The sequence below is a fragment of the Engystomops pustulosus genome, chromosome 5, assembly GCF_040894005.1.
Source record: "Engystomops pustulosus chromosome 5, aEngPut4.maternal, whole genome shotgun sequence".
NCBI lineage: Eukaryota > Metazoa > Chordata > Amphibia > Anura > Leptodactylidae > Engystomops > Engystomops pustulosus.
In genome coordinates, this window is record NC_092415.1 from 134,334,161 (window position 1) to 134,361,963 (window position 27,803).

At 39.5% G+C, this 27,803-nt stretch overlaps 1 protein-coding gene across 4 annotated transcripts in view; it reads right to left on the bottom strand.

The window, feature by feature from the left end:
• Positions 1–1,442: 1,442 nt before the first annotated feature.
• The window catches only part of ABCA13 (ATP binding cassette subfamily A member 13), a 590,340-nt gene continuing 563,979 nt past the window's right edge, over positions 1,443–27,803 (bottom strand). For 2 of the 4 annotated variants that reach the window (XM_072153102.1, XM_072153098.1), the window contains 5 exons: positions 25,778–25,881; positions 22,223–22,315; positions 19,667–19,775; positions 9,766–9,900; positions 1,443–7,065 (listed from right to left, as the gene is read on the bottom strand). In XM_072153102.1, coding sequence (XP_072009203.1) covers positions 6,994–7,065; positions 9,766–9,900; positions 19,667–19,775; positions 22,223–22,315; positions 25,778–25,881 — 513 coding nt within the window. In that variant the 3' untranslated portion in view covers positions 1,443–6,993. Of the gene's footprint in view, positions 7,066–9,765; positions 9,901–15,160; positions 15,255–19,666; positions 19,776–22,222; positions 22,316–25,777; positions 25,882–27,803 lie in introns of those variants that run through there. The other 2 variants (XM_072153100.1, XM_072153101.1) reach the window with 2 other exon arrangements.

Sequence of the window (27,803 nt, forward strand, 5' to 3'; positions counted from 1 at the left end):
AACTAAATATACCGTCAACCTTTTGTTCACATAGGAAATCATTTCAGCGCTTCTTGCTCACCTCCTTTGGTTCCTCTCTGCCACCCATTGGTTTGAAGCCTGAGTCCATTTAGGGTATGTCGCCATGACACTCTCTAGCCTGCCGCTGCCTCTGCATGCCGTCTTATATAGTGTCAGGGTCAATTATTGGATGTTTTAGATGCTATCTAGCCTCATTCGCCATGCTGTTGCCCATAATTTTGGCATAATGGTGCGATTAAGCAGCCTCAGAGGCATCCATGCATGCTGCCCCTGCTGTTTCCTGTCCATTTCCGTGGTGTTTCCATCATTTTCTGAGGTTTCCAGGTATTTGGCCAAGCTTCCCTGTGCAGACCCTTGGTCCCCTTGAAAAATGCTCGAGTCTCCCATTGACTTTAATGGGGTTCGTTATTCGAGACGAGCACTCGAGCATCGGGAAAAGTTCATATAACGAGCACCCGAGCATTTTAGTGCTCGCTCATCTCTAATTATATCCTTTCTCTACAAATCTTTAATCATTTTATTCTTATTTTTCTCATACTCTTTATCACTATTACATATGCAGTCAGCCCTTTGGAACTGTCCCTTTGGGGATACCACTAAACGTGCCCAGATAATGGAAACTCAATCTTTTGAGCAAATTGTTTTTGTCTGTGGGTTTACAATATAGTGTAGTAATCAAATTGTCATTCTCTCTAATAATCTCTACATCCAAATAATAAATATTAATATGATATTCAACTGTAAATTCTATGAGTGGAGGACATCGGTTCAAAAATTCAACCCATTCTAAAAGTTCAGCTTCCACACAGCGGAGCCAAAGGATGGAGTGTCGACTGAGGGGGTGTGACGCCAGAGCTTGTTCTTCAAAAGCTGACATAAAAATATTAGCAAAACTGGGTGCTACAGGGGACCCCATAGAAGCATAGAAGTCCCCTGTAACCAGAGTACCAGAGTTTAAGATATATTATAAAGTATTTACGCTACAATATGAAACCCTGACCCTCTGTAACTTACTGATTATCTTCCTCTATGGTAGTTTTGTATTTTGTGTATTGTTTTTAGAATACTATGTATATTTTTTCAATATTGATGACACTTTATGATGGTAACATTGTATTTGTAGTACTTACTTCAACTTCCGGTAGGAGGGATATAATTAGTTTGTGGAAGTATGGTGGGGCATATCTGAGGAAGGGGGCGTTTCCCCCAGAAACGTCACGTCATGTGGCTAATACGTTAGTTCCTAGAAGTCTTGTGAGTATATGTCTCTGCCCAAGGTCTAGAGTCAAAGTGAGTGCCTATTACATGACTACGCTGGTTAAGCGAGGAAGAAATATTTTCTATATGGACACTCCTTGAAGATCTGTTTTATAAATGAAGTTATTCCATATGAGGCAAAAAAAGAGAGGAAAATGCGGCACTCACCGGAATTATGTTAAAAATGCTTCTTTTATTGTAATAGAGGTAACAGGACAGAGTGAGGACCTGCCTCTCCAATTTGTTATTGTAGTGTCAAAAGTATTTTGCCCAATTTATGGCACTGGAGACAAACACCCCAAAATCATCATGCAGGGTCTCCCAGGTACGTGGCAATAATCTACAAGAAAGAGACATGGCAGGGCTTGGAAGAGAATGGGATTTGGAGCACAGACATTTAAAAAAATTATTTGGCACCATAAAACATTTGTGGAAGCCCTTAAGGATCAGTACAGTAGAAACCCCTGAGAACTGACCCTATTTGAAAACTACTTCCCTTCATGAATAAATCCAAAGGTTTAGTGAGCATTTTAACCACACAGGTGGACCCCAAGGATGATGCATAATGGATAGTGCATAGTACAAAATATCCATTTTGTCATCTTGTGCCCAGCTACTGTCACAGAAGACAAAAGACCCCAAAAAACATGACGCAGGTTCTCCCGAATATGGCAATACACCATATGTGGTAATAATATACACAATCTTTCATGCATAACCCTGGTTTCTCAGGGCACGTGTCACACTGGTATATGGTTTGGTTTTTTATGTTAGTTTTGGAGCACACCCTGCACCTCTTCTGTGTCCTTCCCTTGCAGTCAGTTAGGGGAACTTCTCCTGGAAACTGCTGCCCTGGTACAATGTGTGATGTGGCCTCACTTCCAGACGTACTAGCACTCCCTCCTTCCTGGTCTCTGAAAATCATCTGCTTGACTACCACCAGAAAGTTCCCCTCTGGCCTGCACAGCGATGTAACACGTAAGCATTACACCGTGCCATCTGCATGTTGTGCATGGCCAGCTTCTTGTACCACACCATCGACTTCTGGATGGCATTATATGGCTGAAGTACCTGGTCCAATCTCACATACCTATTTTAATGCAAAATAGAGTCCGGCTTGGGGGCTTCTGTACTGGTACAACACAGAACAACACCTACTCCTCCACACAATGCCTGCTCCTCGATGCAACGCCTGCTCCTCCACGCAGTACCTACTCCTCCACAAAACACCTATTCCTGCACGCTACTCCTACTCTTCCACGCTACTCCTACTCCTCCACGCTACAACTACTGCTCCACGCTACTACTACTACTCCTAGCAGATAGCACTTAAAAGTGCGGTTGTGGGGGATAGGTAAAACGGACATTGGGGGGAGTAATCGTGTGTTTTGGGGTACAGTAAAGGGACAGATAACTAGCACAACTCTCTACAACATCATCAATCACAAAATAGCGATGTTGGAGATTGTTGGGCTATTAAGATCTGTCCAAAAATCAGAATTGTCCTGTGATGTCATCGGAGGGGTGTCAGCTGGTGATGCCTCGCAGCTGGCGATGTCTCGGGACTGGGTGACGTCCAAAATGCAAGTAGCGCTCGCGTCCGATATATTGGATGCTGAGCATTTTGTCACTGGGCTCCGCATCCGATACCCAGATGCTCTGTTTAACCCCTTTAGACCCGGCGGTCACGTGACAGCAGCCTGTGATCTCCAGGACTTTTTTGCAGCGCTCACTAAATGGGTTAAAAGATTATGCCTTGTCAAGTTATATTTATTTTAATAAAATGGATGTTATGGAGTGAAGAGGGAACATTTGTTTTATCTTTTTTTTTTAACATTTTGTTTTTTACTTTTGTCCCAGGAGGGCACTAGAAAGTGCTTTATCGCACCTTCATTACACTGCAATACCATAGTATTGCCATATATAGGCAGCTGTCAGCCAGTGTATTAGATCCAGTGATAGGAACTAATGCAGGTTTAATTTTGACAGCCCTGAGGGCCTTCACTAGGCCCCTGGTTTCCATAGCAATACATTGGTACCGGCTTATCATAGCATGGGGGTTTTCAATGTGGGAGTTGGTAGCAGTCAAAGCGTCTTAGGAGCTGCAGTCACTACTGACTGCAACGTCTAAGGGGTTCAAAGGCCACAATTGGTGAGTACACCAACAATGGCCATTGTAGCAGCAGTCCGTATGTCAGTATATTCCGGGCTCCTGCTTCAATTGCATGGGCTCTGCTTTCAAGCTTGTGTGATCTCCAGGACCTAATAGTACATCATGGTGCTTTAAAGCACATCTCACCAGGACCTACTATACCAGTGGTGGCGAACCTATGGCACGGGTGCCAGAGGTGGCACTCAGAGCCCTTTCTGTGGGCACCCAGGCAATCACCAAAGTGGGTGCAATCTATCTTCATGGATTCCCTGACAGCCCAGGACTTGCTGTACTCAGTGCTATCTTAAAGCAACAGTGCTGCTTGAGACTACAGGAGGAATGGGAAAGTGTGAGCCTGATCCGAAATATCAATCTAGCTTCAGTTCCAAGCCCGTAAAATCTTCCTATTCAGGATCCCCTGAATTTGTCACTCTCTCTTTCTACAATATTGTTGCTCTTAGGACACTGATACGATTGAAAGTATGAGAGTGGAGGGAGCAAGAAGTTACTACTTAAATTGCACTTAAATGTTGGCACTTTGCAATAAATAAGTGGGGTTTGGTTATACGTTGGGCACTCAGTCTCTAAAAGGTTCGCCATCACTGTACTATACCGTCCTGGTATGTGTAGGGATTAAAATAACAAATTAACAATGTAAAACTGCTGGTTGTTTATTTACACAATAAATATATGCTTGTTCCTACACTGGGGAAAATAAGTAAGTAATATACTTCTAATATTGCAAGTTTTCTGATCTTCAAAGAATGGATACACTTCAACTGTAAGAGACAGCATCTAAAAAAAAACTTTGAAAAATACCATTGTTTGTTTTCTAATAACTAATTTGCTTTTTTGTAGCAGTAGAAAAGTACCCCAATAGTATGATCCCCATGTTTCACAGATGGGATGCAATTCTTGGAGTAGAACTGAGTTGAAGTAATTCATTTTACTTAGATTAAATATAGCCAAATAGAGAGTGAGTTATGGTTTCATTACTTTTATATGCAATAGATTATCAACTTCTTTCCTATATGTGAGAGTGAAGGTAGTACACATTGGAAGTATATGATACAGGAAACTGGTGACTTCTTAATCAAACAATGCTTGGCCTTGAGCTAACCACGCTTTTTTTGAGAAAGGATCTAGGAGTACAACTATATGTCTAATAACAATATGATAACCTTTGTTTCCTTATTCTGCTAAGTTAGGACATTTCACATATTTGGTATTATTCTGTTTTTGTACTATTTTCATGATTCTGCATTGTCCTTGTCTATTTTTGTGGTAATCCGCCTTTCGTTATTTACGTATAACCTATAAGCCCACCTATATTTACAAGGGTATAAAATAAAGATGCACGAAGGGTCTTATCAGATCTCTGTGGCCAATTTATTATTTAATTAATTACTTTCTGCCTGGTTGATATTGAACTGCTTTATTAAAGTCATTATTCTTCTTCCTTATAACATGGCGTATGATGTTGATACCAAAAAGTTCTCCATGCCTACTCTGAATTATCCAGATGGTCATTGGCAAACTTCAAATGGGCCTGGATATGTATTGGAGTGAGTATGGGGACTTTACCTGTTCTGCAGGATTTTATTGCATGATGGTGTACTGTGTTGCTAACAGTAATATTTGAGACTTTTATTCCTGACCTTTCTCAGAATCATTTGTATCTCACATGGTAAAACCTTTTATGGAGCCCAAGTCAAAGAAGACTGGCTATTATCTTGTTTTTTTTTTTTTTTCTAATAATTGAACATACGGTAGTTAGTGCTTCTCAACAAGCTGCTTTACTATTGTCCTGTAGCCCACCCCAGCCTAGTGCAGGTTATACAATTTTGTCCCTGGTCTTGGCCATGGTGGAGAGGTTGGAGTGTGATTCATTAATTGTGTGGACAGGTAAGGTACAACTAATACAGGTAATGAATTTTTAAAGAAAATCAAAGATCTTAGAGACCCAGAATTATTGCTGGTTGGTAGGTGATACTTATTTCATACATTAAAATGCTAATTAATTATACTAAAATCATACAATGTGATTAAGTGTACCTAGAAAAATATACAGAACTCTCCATTCTATGCAGGTGGGAAAACTTTAGCAAAATTAGGAGAGTACCAAATACTTATTTTTCCCTCCTCTTAATGCAGGTAAAGAAGCAGTTCCAGTTAAATTGAAGCTTTATTTGTGTATACAAAAACCCATATAATTACCTAAGCTGTTTATTTAAAACATACAAAAGTTTAAAGTTCTACCCTCCTCCAACATGTTTCAACACATCTGCAGCATAATTGGGGAAATAATTAAAGTAGTTGGCCCATAGTGTAGCATAAATTTCGAGTGGAGGATGGGTTATAATTTGGCTTGTTTTGCAGCCAAGGGCCATGTAAAAGATAAAGCCTCAATTAAATATTAATTATTAGTCAGGAATAGTAGGAACTCAAAAGAGAATTCCAACTACCCAAGTACCATAGAGTTCTTGTTTATTGAGCATTCACCTTCATGGAATTAAAATATTATGAAGCGCCCTTACAGATCGTGACTTAAATATATATCATGATGCTGTTAAGGGGGTACATGTTTAAGCTTAATCATGTGTGCTTAATCATGCAGAAGTCATCTGCCATTACCTACAGAAGTTGCCATGACAGCTGGGAGCCTTTAAGAGGCTACTATGGCTGTCATTTGGTATCTTCTACTACAGCCTGTAAACTTTGATTGTTCAGACACTATACAGTTGTATTTCAGTTAATTCTGCCACCAATTTTTATTAGACTCCTTAGGGTTCAAACACCCAAGGGGGCCAGACAAAGAAGTGAAGAAGAAATGTATTAAAGAATAAATATATAAATGTTATAGCTGTCAGAATATGGTGATGCAAACTAGCCTAAATAATAAAGGGAATATGTCTACTGTATGATGAAAGCAGTAAGCCAAAACCTGCCAGAAGATGGCTCTATTTTTTCAGTTTCCCTGATGATTGCACAGAGTATTAATAATATGGTGCCCCTAGGAAGTACAATTTGTCCCACAATTCACAAACTCTCATACGGCTCTGTAATTGAAAAACCAAATGGCATTGGAATGCAGGAATTATAAAATGGACATGCAAAAACGGAAATCACATGGTCTTGAAGGGGTTAATAGATGCTATTAAAGGCAAATCTTTGAATGCAAATATTTAGTAAAAAGTTTTTAGAATCCCATCATTAAATGCACCAATCATCTGTTTTAAAGAGCAATTAAATTTCCAAAAGCAATAACCTTGTTATAATGTTTATCTGAAAAAAATTAAACTACATTAATAAAGTAGATCAAGTTATATTATTTCCAACACATATAAATATGTGAAGAAACTCAGGTTTTTTTTGTTGCAGTATAATTCAAAAAAGACCTTTGTTTGCAATTTCTAGTGTTGCCTGAAGGAAGCACAAAGAACAAAGAGGCTATGTTTTGTGGCTCATGGCTTTTTCTGGATCAAAAGCTGAACTACTTCTTCCCATTTCAGTAGAAGGCAATTAGGATCCTTGTTTGCTTATGCTGTAAGCTGCTAAAATATCTAAGGCTTCCCACTGAAGAATTCATTCTCTGAAATATTGTCTTCTTGTTGTGAAGCAAGTTGAAGAAAGACCTGTAAAAAGTGCATTTCAAGGTTAGTATATTTCATACTGTAGAGGAAGGGACATCATGACGATCTAGTCTATTTTCATCAGATTTAGTTAAATATTTTAATGTAAAGTTACAAAGAGAGGAGTGAAATTTTTTCTAGTAATCAGAACAAACCTCCAAATTTACAAGGACAAAAAAGAGATAAAGCTTCAGGTTCTATTTAGGGCAAAACAAATAAATGCATATGTGATTTATTTGACCAAAATACATGCTTTTTTGTAGAGAGAAATTTGTTTTTCTGTTTAAGAATAATAATAATGATTAACAATACAAAATATCTATTGCTGCTTACATGTATTTTTCCACATCATTTAAAGCAGCCTCAGAAACACTCCTAAGGCTTTCTTTTCACTTGCATTGTGCAAATTGCACCAGATTCTAGAATTGTATTGCATGTTCTTAACTAATCTTTTCAATTTTAGAATGTTCACATGGTTGAACCTATTTTATCTTGGTGCATTTGGCTTCATGCTGTTGAGACAGAATTGTGTCTCATTTCAGTTATAAATGTGTCGCAAACTAAGAACACACACTACCAAGCCCTTTTAAGTGCACACTATTAAAAAGTGTCAGACAAAATGCAGCCACAACATAATAAATTAATCTGAAAGCAGCAGGGACACTTTTTTATATGCAAACCAGGAAAGAAAACTGGAGCAGATGCAATAATATGTCTTCCCCGATGAGTCTCCAAGGCCAAACACAAGGTATGTCCTATGTGGATGCCTACTTAATATATTAGTATCCAAGATGAAAGAATGAGAATGTTATAAATATTACATTTATTAAAGTGCACTATTGATTTACAGAATTTGTGGAGACATTTTGGTCCACAACCTTTATCAGACCATCAGATTGCAGTAAACAAATAGTTGTCAGGTTTGGGTCCCGCAAAAGTCACTAGCAGCATTTAAATCACTGTAGCAGTATGCAGGTTGCCGCCATTTTCAGGGGATCGTAGACTTACAGATGACCCCTAGTTACAGACGGACCTCTTTTCCCTGTGTGACCTCTGATGAAGATCTCTGGATGCTTTACTTTAGTCCCAGGCTGTAATGATCAGCTGTAAGGTGTCTGTAATGAAGCTTTATTGATCATCCTTGTTGCTATGACAGCACAACATTTTGAAAATCCAATTGTCACAGGGACAAATGGTTTTCTATTAGTCAACGAAATGAACTGTTATCGAAAAATAATAGATACATTTTCCATAAAAAATCTAAATCACTTTATGTAATCAAAATAATAGTTTTTTCTGTATTTTTCTCCACTTTCCACTTTCTATACCTACCTGTTTGCATACTTACAAAATCATGTACCGTATATACTCGAGTATAAGCCGACCCAAGTATAAGCCGAGGCCCCTAATTTTACCACAAAAACCTGTTAAAACCTATATATTTTTTACTCGAGTATAAGCCGAGTTTGGGTTTTTCAGCACATTTTTTTGTGCTGAAAAACTAGGCTTATACTCAAGTATATAAGGTATTTTTTTTTGCTACACCTTAATTTATAGTTTATACTACTCTAATACTATCCTTATCTGCATGTTCTAAATGTCAGCTCTTAATTCCATTCATGTGCTGCTGCTTAAGATATCATACAATATGTTTCTATCAGATATCTGAATATCTCTCAGATATGCCATAGTTAATTAGATAAGAGAGCATCACTTCTCCTGCAACAGTTAATTGCCTGCTACTTAAAAGTGAAAAAGGAAGGAAAAAAAACAATCTAGTAGATATCTGCCACTTATACTCAGAAATTCTAATTAGCTGCTTAAACATTCAGTTTCAGAAGTTCTGTGCATTATCATTCATCTTTTGCATGAACACTGTAATCTTGTCTTGGAAGGTAATTAACTTGATTTAAAGAAAAATTATAATTGAAAATGAACTTCGTTGGGATAAAATACCTCAATCTATTTCATATTATAGCAGTTAAACTTCATATTTTTATCATTTCATACACTGTAAGATCTATGAAACTATATTGAATTTAAGAGCCAACAAGTATCGAAAGCTGTCACCACATTACACTAATGTATTTCCCAACACAGTACTTTCTGCTTAGTGATATGTACTCCACTGGTCTCCAGCCTCCAAGTTCTCAAGCATGCTGCCCCAATAACCCTGCACCATAATATGCATGGCCCTACTGCTTTGTGGTTGTTTATGAGGGACATTTTTGACAGCCAGCAAGTAACACAGGGCTACCCTGATAATGACAGTCCAAAGCAAGGGCTAGGAAATAAGGGCTAATTTGGAAATAATTTTTTTTAGCTTTTTTGAATTTAGAAACAAGTCTCAGTAATGTATAGCTGTACTGTGGACCCTATGCATCCCACTGTATGATGATAAACAGATAAACATGTAACAGGTGGAGCCATGCTCCTATATGCTCACCATTATCATTCTATTAGTTGCAGCAACTAAGAGGTTATATGGCTTGTGTACTGTAATTGAGTGTTACGTGTTTAAAACCCTAGGCATGCTTAGAGCACCAGCACCTTTGGAATTTAAACACTGTTATTTTACATACAATGTATACAACATTTTTAAATGAACCTTTGAAGAGAGTGTCGGAGGGGGGGCTGGGTGTCTTAGCCATTTTGAACAACAATGATACATGCATTATCTATACATAGAGTTAATATAAATACCTGCTCCAGAGTAGTTTGAGTAACAGTGAAACTTTTGATATCATTCTTTATTTTCATAGCATCCAAAATCTGAAATATCTCTGCTAAGCACCTGTCTTGTGACACATGGTATTCTAATAAACCTGGATGTCTCTGCTAAATAAATGCAACATATTAGTAAATATAACAAGCATGAAAAACACACAAGGTTTTCACATTTCACATATTTGAAGCAGAAACAAGTTGGTGGGGGGTTATCACAACTCCCACAGGTCTCATGTTCGTGTCCCGTGCCAAAAAACCGTATGTCCGCAAGTGTGCAATTTTTGTGCACCAAAATATTACATCTCCACAATTGTGCCATTTTTCACCAATTTTGCAGACCTGACACTTTTTGTAATCAGACCCATCAGAGTCTTGATAAATTCCATGAAATGGTATGGAACACACAGTAGTTAATAATTGTTATATTACACCATAACCGTCATTGTTGTCACTTCAATTCTTTTTTAGAAGTAGGATACAGCTGCTTAAAACACTGCAGCAGAAACATCTTTATAACACATCAAGTTAAAGACATTTGCTGATTTATACAGTCAACTAAAGCTTAAATTTTCCCTTAACAACTCTGAGTATTGTAAATGAAAGTCTGTAGTTAGCCTTTTATTGTCACTTAGAGCACTTCATTAATATAATGTTTATACAATGACCTTACAGAATATAAAAAAAAAACACAAAACAACAGTTATCAGAAATATGTTTCCTGGAAGTGATTCTTTTAAATAAAATGTACAATTTTTAAAAAACATTTTCCACATGACAACCATTTCTAGAAAACTCCCCATAGACCTAAGTTTGTCGCCTTCAGACTATTGCTGCTTATGGCCATGATGCTGCTGCATGGTTTATCACTGGATTCTATGACTAGAACTCAGAAAACTAAATAAAAAAATGAATTTAAAAATGTTTTTCTATTATTCAAATATATGAATTCATTCCACAGCAATAACTGTCATGCTGCTGAATAAAACCTGCAGCACAACTCACTTGTTACATGTACACCCAGGGTCGGACTGGAGTACCTAGGGCCCACCAGAGGAAATTATTTTTAGGGCCCACCCTATCTTTTTGCTAGTAAAACTACCAGACTACTAATGGAAGTATAAAAAACAGCAGATAAAGGTGTACAGTTTTAGGCTACATTCACACGATGATATGATCTCCATACTGTAGCATGGCGGGCGACGGCAGCGCCCAGGAGAGGAGGAGGGGGTGAGCGCTTCACAACCCTGCCCCTCTCCATAGCACCCATTGCTGTCTATGGGGGACGTTTATACGGCATATAAACATCAGACCTATATACGTCCCCCATACGGCTGTGTGAATGTAGCCTTAAACACAATGGGGTAGTTTTATCTGAGAGCAGAACTGTTCTAGTTGCTCAAGGCAACCAATCAGAGTTCAGCATTTATTTTCCCATAGCAGTTTATGAAACGAAATCTGAGCTCTGATTGGCTGCCATGAGTCACATTAAAAGACAAAGCACATGTTACTACTTGCAGAGCAATGCATTTTGCCCAAATAATTTCAATGGCAAACATATCATCAGAAAGCGGCCTCTGACTGCGTTCACACTCTGCACTTGAATTACATTTAGGAAGGCAATTCCAGTGCAGTGCGGTGTTCCTAAATGCAATGTGTGAACACAACCATCAGGAACCTAAATGTGACCACTAACCCTAAGCCAACTATACCCAGCCTGACTAATTGTGCCCCCCATTACCAGCGGGTTGTATGTATACAGAGGCGCAGCAGTGACATCACAACCAGCAGCCGCGGCAGGTCCTGGCTGTGGTCAGTGCAACACTTACAGGCTGCAGGCAGAGGCTGCACAGGGGGCGCTGTGGTGGTGATGTCACTGCTGTATCTTTGCATACATACAGACCGGGGCGGTTGGGGGGTACAATCAGATGGGGGAGATACTGTGTAACACCAGCAATTACTGTAAATCCAACAACTCACACACATGACGTCTATAGTTGAAGGAATTCTCTTTAATTTCTCTATCCTTCTATCTGGAGGATACATCAGCTTCTAGCAGCCAGATCTCTGCTCTAAAGGTTAAGAAACACAAAAAGTTAAGTTCCTCCTTTTCTCATCATCTCCCCCACCTTCTTATGACAAATGTAATAGTGTTATGTTCTTCCCCTAGAGATCACAATTATTCTCCTATAGTGGATATAGTCTTGACCCCACATACCTACAATTCTTGCAGAGCAATGCCCCCCCCCAAGTAGTGAAGGTGCATGTCACCCTGCACCTCCACATTACATCCATGTCACCCTGCACCCCCACATTACATCCATGTCACCCTGCACCCCCACATTACATCCATGTCACCCTGCACCCCCACATTACATCCATGTCACCCTGCACCCCCACATTACATCCATGTCACCCTGCACCCCCACATTACATCCATGTCACCCTGCACCCCCACATTACATCCATGTCACCCTGCACCCCCACATTACATCCATGTCACCCTGCACCCCCACATTACATCCATATCACCCTGCACCTCACATTACATCCATGTCACCCTGCACCTCACATTACATCCATATCACCCTGCACCCCCACATTACATCCATGTCACCCTGAACCCCACATTACATCCATGTCACCCTGCAACCCACATTACATCCATGTCACCCAGCACCCCACATTACATCCATGTCACCCTGCACCCCACATTACATCCATGTCACCCAGCACCCCCACATTACATCCATGTCACCCTGAACCCCATATTACATCCATGTCACCCTGAACCCCACATTACATCCATGTCACCCTGAACCCCACATTACATCCATGTCACCCAGCACCCCCACATTACATCCATGTCACCCTGAACCCCATATTACATCCATGTCACCCTGAACCCCATATTACATCCATGTCACCCTGAACCCCACATTACATCCATGTCACCCTGCACCCCCACATTACATCCATGTCACCCTGAACCCCACATTACATCCATGTCACCCTGCACCCCCACATTACATCCATGTCACCCTGCACCCCACTTTACATCCATGTCACCCTGCACCCCCACATTACATCCATGTCACCCTGCACCCCACATTACATCCATGTCACTCTCCACCCCCACATTACATCCATGTCACCCTGAACCCCCACATTACATCCATGTCACTCTCCACCCCCACATTACATCCATGTCACCCTGAACCCCCACATTACATCCATGTCACCCTGCACCCCCACATTACATCCATGTCACCCTGCACCCCCACATTACATCCATGTCACCCTGAACCCCACATTACATCCATGTCACCCTGAACCCCATATTACATCCATGTCACCCTGAACCCCACATTACATCCATGTCACCCTGCACCCCCACATTACATCCATGTCACCCTGAACCCCATATTACATCCATGTCACCCTGAACCCCACATTACATCCATGTCACCCTGCACCCCACTTTACATCCATGTCACCCTGCACCCCACTTTACATCCATGTCACCCTGCACCCCACATTACATCCATGTCACCCTGCACCCCACATTACATCCATGTCACCCTGCACCCCACATTACATCCATGTCACTCTCCACCCCCACATTACATCCATGTCACCCTGCACCCCACATTACATCCATGTCACCCTGCACCCCACATTACATCCATGTCACCCTGCACCCCACATTACATCCATGTCACCCTGAACCCCATATTACATCCATGTCACCCTGCAACCCCACATTACATCCATGTCACCCTGCACCCCCACATTACATCCATGTCACCCTGCACCCCACATTACATCCATGTCACCCTGAACCCCCACATTACATCCATGTCACCCTGCAACCACACATACATGTCACACTGTATCCCCACATTACATACATCCACATTTCCCCCTTGCACCCCTACATTACACGCAGATTACACTGCACCCCCACATTCCCTCTTGCACCCCTACATTACATGCAGATGACACCCTGCACCCCCACATTCCCCCTTTCACCCCTACATTACATGAAGGTTACACTGCACCCCCACATTTCCCCCTTTCACTCCTACATTACATGCAGGTTACACTGCACCCCCACATTACATGCAGATTACACTGCACCCCCACATCCCCCCTTGCACCCCTTCATTACATGTATATTACACTGCACCATCACATCCCCCCTTGCACCCCTACATTACATGCATATTACACTGCACCCCCACATCCCCCCTTGCATGTAACGTAGGGGTGCAAGGGGGGATGTGGGGGTGCAGTGTAATATGCATGTAATGTAGGGGTGCAAGGGGGGATGTAGGGGTGCAGTGTAATATGCATGTAATGTAGGGGTGCAAAGGGGGATGTGGGGGTGCAGTGTAATATGAATGTAATGTAAGGGTGCAAGGGGAAATGTGGGGGTGCAGTGTAATATGCATGTAATGAAGGGGTGCAAGGGGGAATGTGGGGGTGCAGTGTAATATGCATGTAATGTAGGGGTGCATTACACTGTCCCCTTTCACCCCTACATTACATGCAGATTACACTGCACCCCCACATCCCCCCTTGTACCCCTACATTACATGTATATTACACTGCACCCCAACATCCCCCCTTGCACCCCTACATTACATGTATATTACACTGCACCCCCACATTCCCACTTGCACCCCTATATTACATACAGGTGCAGCATAACTTCACATACCCCAGGGCAGCTCTATCCGAGGACATGCTGAGTAGCTCCTCCCCGTCACATGGTAATGACCTCATCAAAGGTCCTTTACCATTGTACATTGTACAGTGTGCAGGAGCCTGCGGGGAAAGTGAAGATGCGCCCTGTGCTTGGTCCCCGCAGCCCACCCCTATCACCCGACCACCCCCCGGAACCCCGCCCCCCCCCCCATCCCGCGGGGGGGGGGCCTTCGGTGCCGATTTTTAAAAAAAAAATTTTTTTATATCTTTTAATGAAAAAAAGTTTCTCTCCCAGGGGGGCCCACACCAGTATCAGGGCCCACCGGAGGATTCTCCGGTCCTCCGCTGGGCCAGTCCGACACTGTGTACACCGGAGATCAAGAGATTAGAGAACAATACAAAATTTCCTAAATGTCAAGGTCATTGTTTAGATCTATGTGAATATACCTTCATATAAGTGTTATTGTAGTATTTTAAGTTAATTTCATACATTGTATATATTATAAAGTACAGAATAAAAATGTAAATGAGATTATTGAAGATAATTTTGAACACTGATCAAAATTAGAGGACACTTTCAGATACCTGCAAGTTATTCTTGTTAATCTGGCACCTGATGCTAATTTCCTTAATTATCTGACAGACTCTTGCAGCCTACCTTTCCAGTTTTCACTGACTTAGCCAAAATGGTGTGTTGTTTTAAAGTGATTGAAACACTCCAGCAGAAGGTTGTCCAGATGAAGGCCAAAGGGGTGATCCTATCGGCCATAGCAAGAGAAGTTGGTCATTCCAAGTCTGTGATTTCTAGAATATTGCATCTTTACAGCATCACTAACTTATTCAAGTCCACCAAGAAGGCTGGACGCCCTCTAAAGATAAATGCAAGACCTAATGACTGTATAATGTGGAGAATGTCCAAGGGTAACCACTTCAACACTGCAGCTGAAATTAAACTGAACAAAGAAAAGATCTGTGTTGTCACACAGTGTTCTGTTAAAAGCATTTGGATTGAAAGCCCATTCTGCATGAACCACACGTCTCATTATTAGAAAGAATCAAAATGTTTTGCTGGCATGCATGTTGTGTAAAACGAGAAGTTGTCCACAGTTCATTTTAGTGATGAAAGCAAGTTTGATCCATTTGTATCTTACTCCTTAATGACATGTGACGTATTACTATATCACATATCGGCTACGGGTGTTTGGAGAGAGCTCTTGAGTGGTTTCTATAGCCAGTGAGCATTTGCTGCATAATGCAGTAAACACTCACCAGTAACTACCATGATCGTCACGCTTGTTAACCCTTCGATTGCCGCCAGCAGCATTTAAAAGCCAACCTTCTGTCATACAAAGATTTTAACCTATTGCGATTTCCACATTGTAATAGATAATCCAGAAAATCCCCATATCCTGCCATACTGTAGTATGGCAATATATGGTGGTATCAATCAGGCAACCTAGAGTTAACGTAAAAATAGTTTTAAAAAAAGGTTTTTAAAAAAATTAAATTAAAAAAACCTAAAAATTTCAATTACCCCCTTTCTGATATAAATATAAATAAACATTTACAATCATAAACATTTTAGGTGTCTGATTTATCAAAATATAATAACGATTTTGCCATTTTGCTAAATATAAAAAATTCTATAAAAAGATGTTTAAAGGCTGTATAGTCCTCAAAATGGTCGCAGTGAAAATTTCATCAAAAGTCACATTGTTTACATAGTTTATATGGTTGAAAAAAGACACATGTCCATCAAGTTCAACTAATGAAGGGAAGGGATTGGGTGAGGAAGGGACTTAGGAGAAACAATTCTATATAATATAACGTCAATGTTATTTAGATGTAAAAAGGCATCTAGGCCCTTCTTGAAGCTCTCTGATGTCCCTACTGTGACCAGCACCTGAGACAGACTATTCTACAGATCATCAGTTTTCATAGTAAAAAAGCCCTGTCGCCTTTGGTGATTAAACCTTGTTTTAATCTGTGATGCAGCTCAAGACAGCGACACCAAGGTACAGTCCAAAACAGGTCTCACCTGCGTTTATTGCAGCAGGAACAAAATAAAACAGCCTTCACATTCAGGCATCAAAACAAATAATATCCTACCCGTCTGGGTGCTAACTATACAGAGTTTCTCTAACTCACCACTAACACAAAAGACTTTGCTGCTCCAGGCACAGAGGTCAGGGCTGTGTGCGCTCTCCAGCCTCCTTTCAGAGAGAGACCACGCTCTCAGCTCTGCTCAGCAGCTTTATGCAGGCTGATTAGGCTGCTCCCTCCACCTGTGTCCAAGGTGCTGGACAACACAAACTCAGCACTCAGGCCTTGCATAGTATGAAAACCTACTGCCCATCCACAGTTAACCCCTTCAGTGTCTCACAATTAATATAAATTAATAATGTCCCCTCTTAGTCATCTCTTTTGTATTTTTGTAGCCTTATTAAATCTAGTTGTTTTAATCATTCCTCATAACATAGACCTTCCATACCCCTTATCATTTTTGTGGCTCTTTGTTGTACCCTCTCCAGCTCCAGGGCATCCTTTTTATGAATTGGTGCCCGGAAATGGACTGCATATTCCAGGTGAGGCCTGGATCACAAGATTCCATACCACTTTTGATACATGACAAACTGCTGGCTTTAGATGCAGTTGATTGACATTGCATGCTGTCATTTAATCACTTATCTACTAGTACCCCCAGGTCCTTCTCAACTAGAGACTCTCACAGATTTACTCCACCAAGCATGTGGAATTTTAGCACCCAGGTGCATAACCTTACATTTATCCACATTGAACCAAACACTCAGATTATCTAAGTCTTCCTTTAGCCTATGAACATCCTCCATAGACTCCATAGACACAGTGCTCTTAATTCCTACCTATATATTATAAATATATTTAATAGTAGTAGGCCAAGCACAGAACCCTGGAGTACACCACTTATAACTGGTGATCATTCTAAGTAGGAATCATTGCTAACAATACGATCCTTTAGCCAGTTTTCAATCCAATTGCAAATGATTGCTTCCAAACTAATAGACCTTATTTTACCCATCAGGCCTCTATGAGGTATGAAGTATACACTACAAAGGTACACTGACATATGAAAAAGCTATTAGCGCCAGAAGATGGCAGAATGAAGAATTTTTTTTACAGGCAGTTTACATTTTTGTAAATGTATGAATACATTATAAAACCTATATAATCCTATATTAAATAAGTATCCCCATGGTCATACCAATCCTAAGAATAAAGGAGGCATGTAATTTGGGGCACACAGTAAAAGCTGTAAGAACCAAGCCCACAAGAAAATGGCATAAATGAATTTTTTCACCAATTTCACTGCATTTGGATTTTTTTCCCGCTTCAGTACAAGGCATGGGATATTAAATACTGTCACTATGAATTGCAGTTTATTATGCAGAAAACAAGCCCTCACACAGGGCCTGGTGATTAAGGCGTGAATGGAAACATTATATTCATTAACAAACTGGGAAAACCCAGAACCCAAACTGTGTGAAGAAGTCAGTGACAGGTGGTGGAGGAAGCGTTATGGTTTGGGGAATGTTTTCTGCAGCAGGAGTTGGACCTCTCATACAGTCACATGGCAAAGTGAATTCAACATCATGTGGTTCCTTCCTTCCATTCATACATCACTCAATCAGCCAGCAATTTTCATGCAGGGCAATGCTTCCTGTCACACAGCAAAAGGGGTTAAGCAGTTTCTGGAAACAGAAAACATTGAAAAAATTAAATGGTCAGCCCAGAGTCCTGATCTAAACGCAATAGAAAATCTCTAGTAAATAATTGGTTACAAAGTTAAAGCCAAGAAACCAACAACAGTCATAGAACTGTGTAGAAGAGTGGACCCAAATCACGCCAGAGCAGTGTGATGTCCTGTGCCCACAGGTGACATCATTCAAAGCAAAAGCTTGTTCACTTCCTACTGATTAGTTATAGACTATCTCTGTGCTACAGTAATTGCTGTTCTCTAATTATGGCCATCCTGTTTTTTGCAAAATAAGGGTTTTATGTTAATATATTTCGGTAATTTTGTAAAAGATTGTTCTAGTGGTCTAGTGTTCCCTTTACAAAAAATCCTTCAAAATCAATATAGATTATATTATTCCTGATAAAGTGATCATGCATTGTTCTCTAAATTTGATATCCAGTGTAATTCATAGTGGTTAAGTTGAGTCCCTGCGTCCCCACAAAACAGCAGCACCAAGCAGCAGTAAAGATTTTTAACAAACCGCTTTAAGAAATTGTTGACAATTGCTGATAATAATAGTTTAAAGGGAACCTGTCACCAGGAGGCCCCTTTTTGGCTTCCCCTCCCCTGTCCCAATAGAGCATTGTACATACACTGCTTAACATTTTTTGTATGAAAAATCTGTTTTACAGAACAAAAGATAAGTTATATATTACCTTAGAATGACATGTGCTCTGTGACTAGTCAAGTCGCCCCCTGGGCGGGGGTGAAGAGGAGTAGTTTCCCCCCACCCCCGGGAAACCGCTCCTCCGTATGTTATTTTTTAAAGACTAATCCAACCCCTCATCTGCTCTTCTCCCTTCATTTTAACGCCCCCCACCCAGCAGACGTCACCCATCCATCTCCCGTCCGCTGTCCGTAACTGTCGCTGACCACGCCAAGCATTCTCGTGTGGTCAGCATCTCTGGTAGCGTGCACACAGACATGGGCAGATGAAGCGGTGCCCACATTCATCTACACATGCGCTACACTATGCTGCTGATTTGGACTAGCTACGTAGACAGTGAGGTGCTGAGAGCTACGCAAAGTACGTAGCTACTCTGAGTCAGCTGCTTACAGTGGTGCATGAGCATTTGATTAGTCTTTTGAAAATCTCACACAGAGGAGCGGTTTCCCAAGGGTGTGGGGGAAACTACTCCTCTTCAGTCCCGCCCAGGGAGCGACTTGACTAGTCACAGAGCACATGTCATTCTAAGGTAATATATAACCTATCTTTTGTTCTGTAAAACCGATTTTTCATACAAAAAATGCTTAGCAGTGTATATAAAATGCTCTATTGGGAAGGGGGGGTACTACAAAGGGGTCTAATGGTGACAGGTTCCCTTTAATTTTACAAGGTAATAAATATTATTTAATAATCACAGAAAAATAGAGGTGAAGCAATAAAGCATTTACCTTCAAAAATGCACCTGGTAAAAGTTTTTCAAAATATTGTGAAGCATTATTTTCACAAGCAATGTCCTTGTTGTTGATCAAAATAGTCACCATAAAACCTTCTCCAAACCTAGAAATTAAAGATATTTATGGTAATGTTCAAATTGTTGAAGAATTCTCATATTGGGCCATTTGAAAGCAAAGCTATTAATTCCTAACATTAAATATTGGCAGGCCTAAAGAGTTTCACACATTTCTTTGCTTCAGTTACCGTATTTTCTGGACTATAAGACGCACTTTTTTTCCCCAGAAGATGGGGAAAAAACAGTGGTGCGTCTTATAGTCCGGATGTAGCTGCAGGAGGGAATGGAGGGCACCCGGCTGCGCTCTGCCAGCTAATGCTGGCAGTATCACAGCCCTTCACAGTGAAGCGCAGCGGCTGTACTGAGTGCCGCTGCGCTCCTCTCCTCCTCTCAGCCCTCCACTGCTGGAGGGAATGGATGGCAGCACCCCTGCGCTCTGCCGTCCACAGGGCACCGATATACAGGAGCTTTGTGGCAGAGCAGGAGCAGCAGTGGAGAGAGAGGAGGAGGAGAAAGGCACGGACTCTGTGGCCAATCCCCGCTCGGCTTGTAAGTAGCCCGGGAGGCTCAGAGGGAAGAGAGAACATGAAGGCTGCCGGCAACTTGAGAAGAGGAACCTATACAGAGCTGTGTGCAGTGTCTGACCTGTAACTTCTCACAGGATCAGATAAGTGATTAGTGCTCCCTTCCCCTGGGTCTCTGCTCTCACACTCTTAACCCCTTGTTGCCTGGTATGTAGTGGCTGCTGTCTTGTAAAGGTACTTTATCCCACAGACCAAGCTCTTGTGGCCATTGTACAAGGACTGTCATCTCCTGTGTCCCCTCCTCATAGATTGTAAGCTCTTGTGACCATTGTACAAGGACTGTCATCTCCTGTGTCCTTCTCCTCCTCATAGATTGTAAGCTCTTGTGACCATCGTACAAGCACTGTCATCTCCGGTGTCCCCTCCTCCTCATAGATTGTAAGCTCTTGTGACCATTGTACAAGCACTGTCATCTCCTGTGTCCCCTCCCCATAGATTGTAAGCTCTTGTGACCATTGTACAAGCACTGTCATCTCCTGTGTCCCCTCCCCATAGATTGTAAGCTCTTGTGACCATTGTCACATATACTCATACCTATGCAGCCCTGGTAACTCTTGAGACCCCCTGAATACATGCCAACATAATTCTATCTAAAGATAGATGGCGGTGCCCGGGAGAAGAGGAGGGGGTGACCACTGCTCGCCCCTGCCCCTCTCCAAAGAGAAACATGGCTGCACTGCACCGCCCAGTTACTTTGTTAAATACTGTTACTTTATTAAATATTTTAGCATACTATTTGGGGAAAAAAACATTTTTTCTTATTTCTCCTCCTCTAAAACCTATGTGCGTCTTATGGTCCAGTGCGTCTTATAGTCCGAAAAATACGGTATGTGTCAAAACCGGGTGGGGTTGAACACACAGAACAGATGGCTTTTGCATAAAAGAAACAAATTTGATAAAATATTCTACTTTCTATGAAAGAAACTGACACTGACTGCAGCTTTTATAGCAGGAGTCTGGCAGTTTGTTACTCCTGGATCATCTGATTATTATCCCTGCACAGCTTCCGTACCAATACAATAAACAGAACATAACTGGACAAAATTGTATACCTGCTAACCTAAAAGTACATTTACACGCTGTCGTGGGTGTAAGTTAACAATGAGATACATAGAGAAAAATGCTAATAATAAATATTGTATGTGTACAGTAATTGCAGGGAAAAAGCTTTTGTAGAGAAAGCTGACTGTGAAATACACCGGCACTGGATTCTTATATTTAGGATTCATTGGGACAGAGCCCTTTGTTGCTTTTTCCCTGTTAAACTTCAACAAAACATAAATGCTTTATTTTTTTTATCTGGTAAACGCAAATGAGAGCATTTTCTTTTTGCTGTAAGAGGTGTATTTTCCAATGGCTTACATTTCAAGGTAAAGTAACATAATGAAAAAAATATTAACTTTTTCCTAATGGCTATTCAGTCATCATTTTTTTTTCCATTTTTTTATCAATTATATACATAGATTACAAAACTATATAGAAAGTATGCATAATAATTCAACCTCCTTGTTCAAAAATAATAATCAAATATTAGAAAAATAATAAAAATTATGTTAAAAAATAGAACATTATCAATCATTTATAACACTTTCAACCTTTATGGTTTATATGTTTTTCAATTATTTATGGAAAAGTGGAATTTGGCAAAATGTTTGAAAAAATTGCCATTTTCAAAATTCAAAATTTTCTTTTTTTTAAACAGATAGTCTTACTATCCAAATTAGTTACTAATTACCATTTACCATGATGCGTCATGTGTTATGATGTGTCAGCATCATTTTAAATGTGTCCATTACATTGTTAGGAACATTACAACAACATTCTATAGTTGAATGAGCAAATGTATATAAAAAGGATTCTTCTGGAAAACCTATTAAATAACTAAACCTGTACAATATACTTAAAAATACCTGTTTTTAATATGTTGAGGGGATCCAATACATTTAAACAATCCATTGACCATTATGGCAAGTCTTGAACAAAGAAATTCACATTCTTCCATGCTGATAAAATAAAGTAAAATAAATGAAAAATAACTATACATATAATAGAGTTACCCACATTTGTACTGCTGAAGTGAACTGGTTATTAGTGTAGGTACAGCATCATCTTGTATAATAAATTAACTACTGCAGTAAGGATACCACTTTCTGCATGACTTTGAAGTTAAGTTAGTAAAATTACAGAAATAATGATAGGGATCGCCAAAAAAGGAGACCCTTACCGATTTAAGGTCTAAGGGATTCAGATCTTCTGTTTATAGTATATGTTTTATTCAATCAAACGCCACAAAAGCAACACTCCAGCTTATTTCAAACTTAGAAACTAAAATCAGATTTGTTAATAAGTACAGTATAGCATATTTCTTTTTGGATTCATTATTTCCATCAGTTATACCTAGACATCCTAAACATTACAATTCTTTTGAGATGTTTAAGTATTTATGTAATTTGTTTATATTAAAACAAGGAACATACCTTATTGTGATTTTAGAAACATTTCAGGCCTCAAAACACAAGACAAGCATGGAATTTTTTTTTAACCATATTAAAGATGCAGCCATTTTACAGCTTAAGGCTCAGTCCCAATTTTTTGGATTCTGACATGCGTCGCTTTATATGGTTATAACTTTTGAACACTGCTACTTATCAAAGCGGTTCTGAGATTGTTTTTTCCCCATATGTTGTACTTCGTTTTAGTTATAAATTTTGGCTGCTAAGTTTTGCATTTAATTACAAAAAATAGAAAAAATTATGAATTTTTTAAAAAATTTTCAAAATTCAAAATCATCGGGTTTTCAGGCAGATAGATTTATCACCTAAATAAGTTGCTGAATAACATTTCCCATAAGTCTGCTTTACATTTTCAGCATCAGTGGCTTACAAATCAAATATTGATTTTCCGTATTTTCAGGATAGACTATTTTGGGGATAGATACTGTTTTGAATGAAATTTTAAATATTTAGCATTAAAACCACCCTACATTATCAACCCATTCTCAAATCTGCACCCCTCAAATTATCAGAAACAGCTCTTTGGAAGATTGTTAACTCCTTCATAGTAATTGAATCAAAATGGAGGTGAAATAAACAAAGGTCACTGTGACACTGTGCCTTTAAGGTGACGTCATAGACGCCATCTTTCAGGCTGCCATAACAACTATTGTTGCCCCCGAAAATGGCCTGAGGGGCTGATCATGGGGGAAAGACCCTACCAAAAGGCAAGTAAAATTCCGCAGTCATGCTGACAGCAGCATTTAACGGGTTAAACACCAGCAATCAGAGCCCACTCCGACCGCGGTGTTACCTGTGGATGTCAGCGGTAGATTAACGCTGACAACCCGCGCCCGCCAATGCTGGCTCGGCTCTGGTGCAGAGCCAAACCGGCATTGGCTCAGCGCCTTACTATGCGCCGTATGGCTATAATTGCTAATCGCCGGAGCCCACAAAGTACTAGTACGGTGCAGTCCGCTAAGGGGTTAATATTTTTTGCTTGAGACAGAAGACTGTGTCAATCTAATTCTATAAAATGTTACACTTTTCACATGGTTTGAAAAGCATTAACTGTTGGTGAAAGCTGAGAACTGGAAAGTAGAGTTCAAGCTGCTTGATTGACTGCTGAGCAGACTACTGTTTGCTAAATCCATATACAGGCAGTCCCCGGGTTACGTACAAGATAGGGTCTGTAGGTTTGTTCTTAAGTTGAATTCGTATGTAAGTCGGAACTGTATATTTTATAATTGGAGCCCCAGACAGAATCTTTTTGGTCTCTGTGACAATTGGATTTTAAAAATGTTGGGTTATCATTAGAACCAGGATTAACACTAAGGCTGCATTTACACTACAGTATGGGGGACGTATATATACGGCCGACGTATATGCGGCCGATATACGTCCTTCATACACTTCTATGGGACGTAGATAGCGATGAGAGAAGGGAAATTTCCCCGGACACCGGGACATTCGGGGCACAGGTCAAAAGATCCGGGGCCCGGCCCCCGGATCTTTTGACCTAGCAACGCCCCTGAGTCACTACATCCATTTTTTCAAAATAACAGTGCTGCTGTTTGCTAAATCTGTAAATTACTAAATTGCTATGTCTGTATTACTGCATCTTTTTATTTTAAAATCTGAATCTGTATACATAATTCTAAACTGCCTGTATTCACTGCATAGTTTTTTTTCAAATTAGCTGTGTTACTGTTTTCTAAATCCATATAATCTACAGAGACTGAAAGCAAGGATACAGAGCAGAGCAAGGACTGCAAGAACACTGCAAACTCCAAGAGTAAGGATAAACGCATTGTTTAGTATAAAAAAAAACAACAACAAAGTTTGGGAAAATTACAGATCTTTTGTGTACACATCACTAGGAGATTAAAATTTGAGAACTTTCTTTAATGGGCAAACCCCTTTAAGGACAGGCGGTGCATGGTCTCAGTTGTGGTATGGTAACTATGGCTTAGACTCGTATTCTGCAATTGTTGCACAGTGACTCTGTGCCATTCACCATTGCTTTCTTGTCTGCCGATGTTCTTTATTACCTCTCCACCTGTGATTTCCATTTGTCTTATACATTTACTTTATGTTTACATGCATTGTTCCCTTGTTTTTAATCTCCTTTCATTGTTGTGCCATTTTTCATCCCTATATATGTACTAATAAAGACTATATTATTTCATATAGCTCACATATTTTCCTTTTTCATTCGTTTACGTTGGTTATTTTGTGTTGTATGGTATTCTGAGCGGGGGTAACGCATATATGTGCATTACTTATATTGCCCATACCCCCTAACTCTATACTATAATAGTATTTACCCTTTAAGGACAGGTTAAATTCCACAGGACTATATAAATTTCGGCTCAAAACCTGGTCTAAGACGTTCCTTGAGTCACAGGCAACAACTGCGCAAAATTTGGTGATTGTGAACGCTACATATTCCTTTAGCGGACATATATACATATACACACACATACATCCAGATTTATATACTATATGACAATATGATATTCGATTATTGCTAAGTCTGTTTTGACTGAATCTATTTATTTCAAAATCATAGTGCCAGGGTTTTCTAAATCATGTTTTACTAAATTGCTGAGTCTGCATTGCATTCACTGCATCCATTTTCTTCAAAATTAGCTAGATTCGAAATTGAAAATGTAGAATTCCGCATAAGCTGGATTCAAAATTGAAATGAAATACCACAGTAGATCGATTTTAAGCACAGTGAGAGGAAGGGGTTGTGGTTTTCCCATTTTTTATTTGCTATGCTATGAAAATAACTGGGTCTGAACACCCAGAGCGCCTTTAACAGCATTTTATTAATTATAAAATAATTTATTAATTTCGGGTTTTTTTTAATCTTATGTTATTATTTTAATTAGTTTCCCTAGCCCAAATTGAATTACCAATGACTTCATCAGTGCTAGAGAGTTCTAAGGTACATGCTGATGACTTTACCTGTGAGATGTAAGAACTACTGCACAGCCATCATGGATTTCTTCCTTAATAGCTTTCCAGAGATTCCGCTTAGAACAAGGATCCATTCCAGAACTGGGTTCATCCTGTAAATTAATTACAAAACAATATACACAAATAATGCAATCGGTAAATCATAATACTTATTCGGGTTTTCAGAATTTTTTTAATTAGATTTTTTTCGTTTTGTTTAGGCTTTGTTTAAAAATGCAATTGTTTTGCCTAATTATGTTAGTAAATTCTTGTGTTATTGACACCTGTAGCATTATTCCCTTATGTCTCTTTAAAACAGGTGTGTACTTTGCATGTCTGCAAAAAATGTGTATGTGTGATGTCTGTGTGCAGTTACTATTGTATCAGCATCATTTTTTTCATATCCACAAAATAAGGGATGGGTTTTTAATCTACTTTCAGCCCAGTTGGTTGCCTAGCAACATTTGAGAATAAAATCATCAATATACTGATGTCATCTGTGTGCCGTCCATTTTATTTTTTGCAGTTTCATTGACTTCTATGGAGAAAAACATAGCACATTCTGTTATTTTTGTGAACAAAAATAATTTAGGCTGTAATCCATGCACAAAAAGCCCTTAGTTCTTAGTGTTTGGCCATTAGATATTACTGTGTTTTATTTTCACAAAACCACAGTAAAATCCAAAACAAAAAGAAAAGAGATAGAAATTTTAGAGAAAAGTGGTTGCTATACAGTAGATTTATTGAATAAACAGGGACAGAGCACTGTAGGGACTACTTTCATTACCACTGATGTCATTTTTTTTTTTTTAAGAAAGACTTGCCCAATTAATTGTCAAACAACTGGCAGAATAGCAGTGCCAAACCTGTCCCGGGTACTATGATCGTTGTGTAAAATCCAGCTAGCAAATGGTCCATTTTACACAGTACAGTCATGTGGCCCTGGCCTAATAGGTTCTAAATTTTGGCTTAAAACATGTCACTCTCTCTAATCTCAGAGATAACTGCAGTGTCAACTACAAAATCAAGTGATGAATTACTAAGAAATTAATGTCAAACAACATTTTATCACTTTAAGTAATCTGTCCCAAAAATGATACATTTTCTTGGAGATTTAAAAAGGTAAATACTTCAGTGATATTATCCTCAATGATTTATGTTACTAGGGCGTTCAATGCACCTTTATTGATCACAAGGGACTTTTCTAAAATTAATTCTTTGCATTGCTTTGATTTATGTCAGTTTAATTAAATGTTGCACCTAGAATTTCTGCTGTGAGTGACGAGGAAATGGTGTAAAAATAAAAAGTGTTGCAAATCCTCTGATTATACACAAGAATAATATCCCTTCTCAAAGACGCATTAGTGGAAGCAATTGTGCACTCATTTACTCAAGTGATTGCTAATATAAGCATGTCTTCAATGAATCTAAAGACTTAATAGACTCTATCCAATAACACATAAGCTCTTACTTAACCAGTTTTGTGGGGAAATGTACATTTATGTGAACTGAGCTACAGATATTCAAACTCAGGATTCTTTTTAAGACTCTTCAGATTTCATGTTATGTTACATAATAGTCAAGTATTTTTCTGGTCAGAATTTGTAAGCCAAACCACCAGTGGGTCCAAAACATTGTACAAATGTTTACATTATGCATTACTTTTTCAAAGTTTTAGCTTTCACATACTGATGAGCAATACCGACAAAAATATGCTGATGTAAGAGTGAAGTCAAAGAGCTAGACTATTTTTCTTATTGATACAGATGTTTCCAACATTTTCAAAGGTAATACAGTTTAGTAATACAGTATTATTACTGTACAGTATATTTCTTTTTGAGTATTGGGTTTAGCTTACATATAGGAATATTTTATTAAATTGTTTCATGAAAAATTGCAATTCTTCCAGCAAAACTATGTTTTTAAGGAATTGCACAAATCAATAGTGCTGCTGTTTGGGAGTTGGGTCAGTGTTTGGGAAAAAGCGCCATTCTGCCAATCAAGCAACTTACAGCCCCTTAGTAACCACAGACAG